Below are 9,490 nucleotides of genomic sequence, written 5' to 3'. Positions count from 1 at the left end.
TATAACATTCAAATAGATATTTTGACTAACTGAAGAAATGTTTCATCATTCCCCTTTGGATGGGTCAGGGATAATAATATCTTAGAAGTTCTTTTCCACTATTGGCTTAATTTTCTTTCTCTCTCTTTTTTTTTTTAACTCTGATATGTACATTCCATGGGTTTGCAGAACAGACTTGAGAACTTAATGGGAACATGGAGATTATGAGCAATTTTTCCACTGGCTTTTCTTGCCAAACCACTTTGAGACTGAAATTGGGGGTGATCTCTCTGACTCAAGCTGACCCCAAAATTGGATGCTTGTGTTTGTTTTCTTAAAGAATGCAACAGATATAAGATTCCCCTTCCCCCTTTTCTTTTATAAGCCCCTTTCTCCCTCCCCCCAAAGAGTCATTTGTAGTCTGAACCCAACGGGCTCACTTTTAAGAGCTTAGAAAAACTCTGCTTAAACTCTGAAGTTTAAGGCTCCTATTGAATTTTTAGTGTCTGACACATATCCCATTAGAAATATCTGTTTTGTTTTGTTTTGTTTTGTTTTTTAATCATTAAAAAGTCTTTCTCTGTTTCTAAGCATTATATGTAGGTGCAGTACTTTTTATGTGATCCTTTTCAGTTTTGTTTAGGCATATTGCAGGCCTTGTATTGTTTTCCATATAACTGAGTATAAACTAAGGTTAACTTAGCCCGCCTACCATAACCTTGCCATATTCAACACAAGAAAATTGTCTAAAATTTGCTCCTATTGCATTTTTCAGGCTAATGATATATAGGCAGAAATTGAACATGATGCTGTAGTGAGTGATTGGTTTAGAGTAGACCACTACCAGAATTTAAATTTGATAAGTTCTTTGAACATCACTGTAACAGCAATTGATACGACATTAGAAAACACTTTTTTCCCCTTTCTTTTTGGAATCCTACCCACCCAGTGCATAGGTATTATAATACTTGCACACTTTTAAAATTTGTAAAGCAAAGCAAATCCTGCCAAAGTCAAATGCTGATCCAAGTACATGGAAAATGCCTCCTTCCATTCTCCAGTTCCCTGAAATGGTAATATGCACACGGTGTATTCCTAGTCATGCATTATGTTGAATTAGCTGCAAGGGGAGGTAGCTGCGATTTCTATTAAGGTTGACAAGGAGAGATTTTTGCTTCAGCTCTTTAAACACATTTTTAGCTTATGAAAATGGCATTATTAAGAAAATATGAGGTCACTGTAAGTCATGGGACCTCAACCTGAATATTGTGAACCTGTGTAGAGTGGTGACAACCATGGCCTTCCCATGCTGGTCAGTGAGAATGAGTCCCAACTAAATTAGTGAAGGGCCCCTGTAGTTGAAAAGGTAACTATTATGATGTTCTACAATGTGTAGAACCTAATAGTTGGGCTGGAGCTAGTTCTGTATTGTGTGGATTGGGCCATTTCTAAGGAAAAAAGAAAAACACACTGGTGATGTTGGAATTGTTTCAGTGGCGCTTAGAGCTCTGTGAAGGTGAAACACCTGGTTCTAAGAGGCATCGTTATTCTGTAGGATCTATATTCACCATATTTCTGCATTATAGGTAATATTTATGTATTATAGGTGTGAGCAGTAAGAATAAGCCCCATTTTATTCCTGTTGAGTGTAGCTGGTAAGTTAACAACATGGCTTAAAACAGGGTAAAAGTTTTGGTGTCCCTGATCTGAGCTAATCCCTATATTTCTCTGTCGATGTTAGTACACACCCCTCCCTGCTCTCTCCCCTCAATGTATGGTAATGATTTACGAGTCTGAAATATTGGTGGAACAAGTTTAAAATGATATGGCTTTCTTGGAGCACAAATAGTTCTCATAGAAGTTAAGCCTAAGCTGGCACTTATCTCTTAACGTGTTCCCAAACGTGTTAGAAAATGAAGGGTTAAGATAAAGCAGCAAGGTTAGAACATCTTCTTTACTGCTTTCCTGCCAACCCCTCCAGATCTTCATTGCAATGCTCACCATTTCAGTGGAGAGGAGATTATGCAATCTTTATGCTGGTGCAGACTATTCCCTTTCTCTTTTGACTCATCCTGATGATGCTGTAATATTCTATGCCTCGTTAGCCCACGTAGTGCTAATTCAAGAGTATCGCACACATTTCAGTTTGATTGTTTTGTTAACGACATTTCAATAAGGGGCACAAGGCTAGAAGGGCATCACAACATCAAACAAACCTCCAGACTGCATTTTTCCATTTTAATTTTTTTTCCGTCATTCAAATTTTTCAGGATGACACAGGTCTGGTTTGACTTTCAGAGGAGGGCAAAGGAAGAAGGCAGGGAGGCAAAAAGAAAATGCCTTTATGTGAAATGTTTATTCTTTACCAAAAATATTTGATCTTTGTTAAAATTGCAATGTTGAGAACTTGTTGGACAACAGCAGGCAGTGCTCTCTGTTTGGGTGAGCCAGTTTGTATATGGTTATTTAGATGGTCCTGCGTTAGCTTGTAATTGTGTACACATGTAGTTGGCAAGCCCTCTTCAATGATAGTATAAACTGTAATGCCCAAAGTTAAAAGGGATTATGACAAAATATTTAACAAAACCAGAAGCGATTTTCTGGAGCGTCTCATGAAGGGAATGCTGAAAAAGAAGCCAACAATGCAAAACAAAGGCAAGCACTTTTAAGATTTTTTAAAATCAAGGCCTTTTTCAAATAATGCATCAGAATCTACTAGTCGCAGAAGTTCATCCAAACAAAATATTAGGGAAAGGATTCAAACCCACACCCCAGAAGAGTGGCCTAACTACCACACCATGGGTTTAACTGATCATGATTTTTAAATGTATAATAAATTGGCTATAAAAAGAAACATCCTACACCCTGGGGTTCAGAAAGTAGGATCTCCACACCTCCTCAAGGTGAAGGCCCAACCTGATGAGTCTATGTCTCTGTTGTACCCCCTTTTCCTAGCCCCAGGTATATTGCATTCGGTCTGTATACGAGTGTCTCTTCAAAAGGACTGGTGGCCAAGGCATTCTTTCAGACGGAGGACATCCCTGAACCCAGACCCACTCCTATCCCTGTGCTATTATCCCCATTACCATAAAGAAATTCAGAGCCCTGATCCTCAGTGGTGTTTAACTACCTTTGAAAAAACATCTTGCTGTGATTTGCTCAAGGTCACACCGAAACTCTGCTGAATAACAGGGCATTGGATCTAGATCTCTCGTGTCCCAAAGAAGCCTCACCGCCAGGGAAAAGCAGGACCGATTCCATTTTATATTTAACAAAATGGAAATAGCCCCAGTGTGCAGGGACTGGAATTTCCTAGGGAAATGCTCAAACTGTGGGGGCTACTAAGTCAAGCTCTAGTATTGCAACCTGGGAGGAGGCTGAGGCACCAGCCCCCAGGGCACCAATGCAGCAAGATGTCAGACTGGCAGCCCCCAAGGAGTCTGTGCTGCTGCTGCCACTGCAAGAAGCAGCCTGTGTTCGAGAGGTGGTGCTGGGGTGGCAGCAGCTTGAGCTGTCGCCACCACTGTCATTGCAGCTGTGGAAGTAAGCCCTCACTCTCTCCTTAAACCTCATTTTAAGTCAGGCTTCTTCTTGTCCTCTCTTTATTTTTTTTACATTTCTAAATGCATGGTGGCACAATAACAAGATTTCTCCCGCATGCACCCCTCTCCAACCAAACCGAGCCTGATGGTTAGACCACTCTCCTGTGAGTGGGCACACCTGTGTCCTGGGAGAACAGAGCTGAAGGCTTGAATCTGCTCTGAACACCTCTCTAGAAAGCAGGAGGCTGAGGTTTAATGACCTCCTCACACACGCTGAGGGCTACAAAGTTAAACTTCTGTAGTGGAGCTTTGTGGGGACAAGGAGGGCACCTCGCAGGAGAGGGCCCTAAACACCGGGCTAGAGTTGGACTGATAATGCATTTTACATTAATCAGTCTTGGGCTTCAATAAACCAGAAATAACCCTGGGATGCAGAAATCAGAAACTAGGAATCCTTTACCCACAGCCCTAATGTGGATGCTCAAACAATTAAGACTTCCTGTTGTGTTCATGCTTCCTGATCCTTTGGATCTTGCAATCCTCCGTAGGCGGGTGTGCAGATCCAAGAGGGGTGGACAGTGCCCTTCACCTGGCATAGCCGACAGCCCACTATTTAGGCATTTCCTCACAAGGTGAAAGTTGTTGTTTTGAATCTCCCCAGAGCCTTGATACGGGAACCCATGGACCTGGGCTTCCAATTCCCTCAGGCTGAGGAAACCTTTTTGCCTAGGTCGCTGCCTCCTGGGTGAGTGATCTAAGCCCCTTCAGAGCGCAGATGGGAAAACACCTAGGTTCAACTCGGAGGAGAGTGACTGTGTGGCTCTTCAGGGGAGACCTCACTCTCTCCCTCTTAGAGTTGCGTGCTTTGCATGGAAAATACTTAGGTTAGAGAGAAAGGGGTTTTCCGCTTGCCATTACGTTACTGGTGAGACAACTCAACCAGGATGTGGGGGGACCAGATTGAATTCCTTTTTCTGCTTAAAAGGACTCCAACCCACAGCCCCTACTTTCCAGGAGCCTGCAACGGTGTCTCAGGAAGGAACCTTCATTATACTCCTCTTAAAGCTGTTGCATTTTGATTTAAGGAAAGCAGGGTAGATATGCACCTTTACAGACAGTCTATATCAGATATATCTATAGAGAGCGAGAGCACAAGCTTTCATGAACCCAAGTTCACTTCATCAGATGCTGTGAAATTAGTTAACCCTCGCTAGTTTACAAGGGTGCATTGCTGTCCTGCCTTCTAACCAATTTCAAACATGGTCTTTGATTTAAAGGGTCATAAGATCCAAGAGAGAAGGAGCCCCACCTTTTCCCAATAGCTTAGCAGTGAGTTAATTCACCCAGAACATAGACTACCCCCCTTGAATTCTCTTTTTCTATCTGAGGGGATTTAAATCTTATCTCCTCCCATCTTCTAAGAGATTGCCCTAACTACCAGGCTAAGCTGGGGTGTGGGTACACTTTGGACCTGAGTGATCTAGGATGCAACTGGTGAGGCACTTTGCTTACTAAAGCAGCACATTTCCATGCTGCCTCCTGTACCAAGATGTGGCCCAAGCTGCAACAAAGACCCGGTGACCCGGAGGCAAAAAGCTTCACAAGCATTCTCCTAGATCCTGTTTTAAACTCTATCTAATTCCTTAGATATTATGATGATATATTTTTAGGTCCTCAAATACAGCAGCGGCAATTATTTGGGACCACATCAGGTGATAGTGACAGACACAAGATCTTCAGTGTGCCTTCAGATGTTTTCCAAGGCGGTCTCATTTTCTAACCCCACTAACCAAGACCACTAACCACAGAAATGATATCGATCCACAAGGCTTCAGACCCCTTTTTTCAAGGGGCGGGGGCTGACTTGAGCACCAGCATATATTCTAAGAAATCAGACCCCAAAACAAAGGAGACAGAGACTGTCTTGTGTAGTGTTAGAGGCTACATCCCCTGCCATGGAGATTTTTAAATGTAGTTCCAAGCTTGACTAGAAAAAAAAGCATTGGATCCTCCTCAAGGTAGCCCAGCACCAACAACAAAGACACGTCTAGAAAGAAAGAAGCATCACACTTGACTGAAAGATGAAAACACAGGACCAAATAGCCTTGCTCTGTTTTTCACGCACGCATAAAGCTGTGCGCTGACAAAGTGGAAACCCAGTAAATTGCCTTTCCTGGTTGTTTTGGCAGTATGTGCAAAAGAAAGTTCAAGTAGCTTTGTCCAAGGAAGCTATTGTATTACTATGTATACTTTGCGCTAATGAAATATAATATTGCCCTTTTAGTCTCTGTTGGATAAAATTCAGTACCAACTGCAGTGAAGTTGGTCATGAAATTGAGGACAATAACTCTAGACTAGTTTTCCCTTCTCTTTTTAATTGCATCAGGTAGTGGATCTCTGTGTTGCATGATGCTCCTAACTACTCATCTGTTTATGTAAATATTGGATTTGTGTGTGTATTCACAGTAATAGGGCATGCAAACTCAATGCATAAAATCACCTGCCTTTTTGAAACCTTGCATTGAAATATCCCGTGGCATTTTCTGGAGAGTAGGGATGTTAACGGATTCCTAGGCCACGTTCCTAGTGGAGAAGTCTGCTACTGCATTCCTTATCTTTTTCATATATTCAAAGCTTTAGGGTTTTGTACTAAAGATTTAGAGGGGTGGGGGGAAGGGGAAATTGTGGCCCGAGGAGCAGATATTTTTGTAGACCTTACTGGACAATTGTCACATGGTTCCCTGTGATTATAGGGGACTGGACTTGCCCCATGTTGTTTCTTCCAGTCTTATTCTTGTTTCATGTCAGGCAGTATGGTAGAGACAGCTGGTTTCCTGAGAAACACCTCCCATGTTCAAACCTAGTAACTGCTGTACCTCGGCAGCAGAGAAAGGTGCTAGATAAAAGTAATACATTCAGCTTTCAAGCTGTTATTATTTGTGGTTGATGGAGGCTACCAGGTGTGAGCTGATTTCCGAACACAGAAGGTGACATGGCCTCTGCTCCAGGGGTCTAAAGTCTAAAAGTAATAACAAATCAAAGTGGAAGGACAGAGCACAAATGAATGACATGCCACAGGGTGGCAGGCTACATGTCATTATCATAACAGGAAGGAGGACAATCCAGTGGTTAGAGCAGGGGTGGGCAAAATGTGGCCCGTGGGCCAGACGTGGCCTGCCAGGCCATTGCATTCGGCCCATGAGGCCCCTAAAAAAATTTAGAAAATTAATATTTATCGGCCCCCGCCTGCCTGTCACGCAGCCCTCGATGGCTCGCCAAAACTCAGTAAGTGGCCATCTGCCTGAAATAATTGCCTGCCCCTGGGTTAGAGCATCAGGTTAACATTTGGGAGATCTGGATCCAATGCCCCGCTATCCTGCAGAGTTTCCATGTAATCCTGAGCAAATCACAGCAAGATTGTTTTTCAAAGGTAGTTAAGCACCTTTGAGGATCAGGGCTCTGAATTTCTTTGTGTTGATGGGGATTAATAGCACATCCCAACATATCGCAGGGGCAGTGAGAGGATAAGTGCTCTAACAATGGTGAGCCCGCAGCTCTTCTGATAATGAGGACCCTGTAAGCAGCGCAGCTAGGTAATGTGAAGTTACAATATAAATAGTAGAGGCGTAGCCCTGTTATCACAGCTATAAGAAGGCACTGCGGTAGAGGTGGGTCTTCAGGAAAGATCTGAAGCAGCAGTGGGCACGGCGGTAACCTCGTGGACTTGCTCTAAAAGACGGCTGCATGAAGGGAGGCAATGTGGAGCTGGTTCCTGGGGAAGCAGGCCAGTGGCATCTGGACACTGACATCACCGCCAGTGTGGCTGGCTAGCAGGAAGTGCAGAAAGACTTGGGTGATCTGTTTTGGAGCTATCTTTCATGGGCAGAGGATGGGGAGAATAGCGGCCTTGTACAGGAAGGGCTTCAAATTCCTCTGTTCTAAAAGGCTCCCAGGGAAGATAGGCCTGTCCTTGTTTTCGGCCTGATCCAGAAGCCTTGCACGGGTGGCGCATCCGGGTGGGAGGAAAACGTCCCGCTGATGGAAGTTAAAAGGAGAGCGCAGATGGTGAGAACTGCAGAAACAGGGCCAGGACAGGGGGGCAAAGCGCAGGGGAGCCTCCAGGCCGCCCCAGAAACCGTGCCATCGCAGGCGCGGCCTGGGGCTCCCGGGGGCGAGTTTTGCTGGACGCAGGAAAAGCTTCTAGCAGAAGGAAAGAGGCAGCTCCTGGCACCAGCCTGCGGCTCCCCGGAGATTTCGGGCCACCCCTCGGCACCTGCCGCCGCCTCCGAGCACCAGCTGGTCGCATCCCTTGCAGGTCTTCCCCTTTCCCGCCCCTCAACTTGCCCCCTCTTCAGGTCTCCCACCGCAGGCGCCCCTCCCCCTCCCCGCGCTTGGCCGGTGCTTCCCTGGCACGGCCCGCGCACGCGCCCCGGCCCCGGCGGCCTGCGGGGCATCGCCCCCCGGCTGCGGGCGAGCACGCCCGCTCCTCCTCCGCGCGGCAGGGCAGGGCAGGGCAGGGCTGGGCCCGCCTCCCGGCTGCAGGTGGCTGCTGCGAGCAGGAAGTCGCCCTGTTCCTCTCGCTCCTCTCGCGCCCCGGCCGTCGAGCTCGCGTGCGCGCGGGGCGCGGAGCGGCCGCCGCCGCCGCCGCCTCCGCCGCCGCCTCCATCCCGCGGCCCGCAGCGGACTCGCCCTTCCCAGCGCGGCAGCGGGCCCCGGGGCAGCTTTCTTGCCACCTGCTTTTCTCGCGGTTCCGCTGCTTGCCCCGCCGCCCTCTGGCAGCGAGCGGGAGCGGAGCGCCGGGCTCGCCGCCTGCCCCGGGCCCGCTCGCCACCCGGGCGCAAATGAGTTGCAGGCAGCCGGAGCCGGCGGCCCCGCCGGGGGGCGAGGAGCCCGAGCCCCAGCCCGGGGCCAGCTCCGAGGAAGAGTTCGACTTCTCCACCTTGTTCGAATACGATTATTTGAAGTCCATAGAAGGTTTGTGGCCCGTGTCCCTTCACCAAGCACCCAGCAGCTCGGCTCGGGGCCCGGCCGGCGCCTCAGGACGCGGCGCTGCGGTGGGCAGCAGGGCCCCGGGGGGCTGCGATTGCTCCCTCCGCTTGTTGGCTGCCCTGCGCCCTAGGAGGGCGGCAGGGAAATGCTCCTGCCAGGACCAGGTTCCCACAGCTGGAGTTTGCTTTCTTTGTCCGGCACCTGCTGCTTGGCACCCGCCCCTTGGCTCCCTTCCTGGCGTGGGTACCTGGGACTCCCCGCTCTGAGTCGCCTGACGGTTTTCTGGTGCATTGTTTTCGCTTCTGGCCCGTGCAGGAGGAGGGAGATCAGCCTGGGGTTGAAACGCTGGTGTGGTGTTGAATGGCTTCAGCGGTCGAGTTTCCCTCTCGGTGGCCCCGATCCTGCAGGCCTGGCCATGTGCTTGGCTTGGGTAGCCACGCGGCAAAGTTAGCACGTGCTAACTGAATGGGACCTATCGGTCATGCTGCACTGGCTTGAGCAACCGCGCGTGCACATCTGCTGAAGGGTCGTAGGTCTGGTGTGTTTTGGTTGGAAAAGTTTGAACCCTGGTTCTTTTCCCTTTTTTTTTTTTTTTTTTGAACCTGTATTGCTAATTAGCCCTGTGATTGACTGTATCTGGTGTCTTGAGGGACTGAGGGCAAGGTGGGATTCTCCTCCAGTTGACAAGACGCTTGGCCTGTGAGCATCCCACTCTTGTGCAAGAGCCTGTGCAGAGCTGGCGCGTCCTGCTCTGCTCCTTGCCGCTGCCACCCTCGTGGCCTAGGCTGTTTTGCAAGGTGGACAAAAGCAACCCCCCCAAACAGCGGTCAGCAGGACTGCCTGACCGAACAAATTACTGCATCAAATGAATATGTAGGGTTAAACTTGGATGGAGCTCCCCCCAAACCTGTGATCAGCCCTGAGTACTGAGCAGTTGCGTCTTTTTCAGTTCTAAGCTTTACAATTTGGGTCCATTCAGT

The 9,490-nt window shown here is 47.9% G+C and overlaps 1 protein-coding gene across 5 annotated transcripts in view; it reads left to right on the top strand.

The window, feature by feature from the left end:
- The window catches only part of NFATC2 (nuclear factor of activated T cells 2), a 125,183-nt gene that overhangs the window by 2,421 nt on the left and 113,272 nt on the right, over nt 1-9,490 (top strand). For 2 of the 5 annotated variants that reach the window (XM_090020849.1, XM_090020850.1), the window contains exon 1: nt 7,993-8,495. The exons of 1 other annotated variant lie outside the window; for it this stretch is intronic. In XM_090020849.1, the coding sequence (XP_089876975.1) occupies nt 8,363-8,495 (133 nt within the window). In that variant the 5' untranslated portion in view covers nt 7,993-8,362. Of the gene's footprint in view, nt 1-7,494; nt 7,587-7,992; nt 8,496-9,490 lie in introns of those variants that run through there. 2 more of the 5 variants (XM_090020851.1, XM_090020854.1) reach the window with 2 other exon arrangements.

Source organism: Crocodylus siamensis, chromosome 10 (genome assembly GCF_052110815.1).
Source record: "Crocodylus siamensis isolate JL-2025a chromosome 10, ASM5211081v1, whole genome shotgun sequence".
Taxonomy (NCBI): Eukaryota; Metazoa; Chordata; order Crocodylia; family Crocodylidae; genus Crocodylus; species Crocodylus siamensis.
Note: the sequence above shows the minus strand (reverse complement) of the source record. Positions and strands in the feature narration are given on the sequence as shown.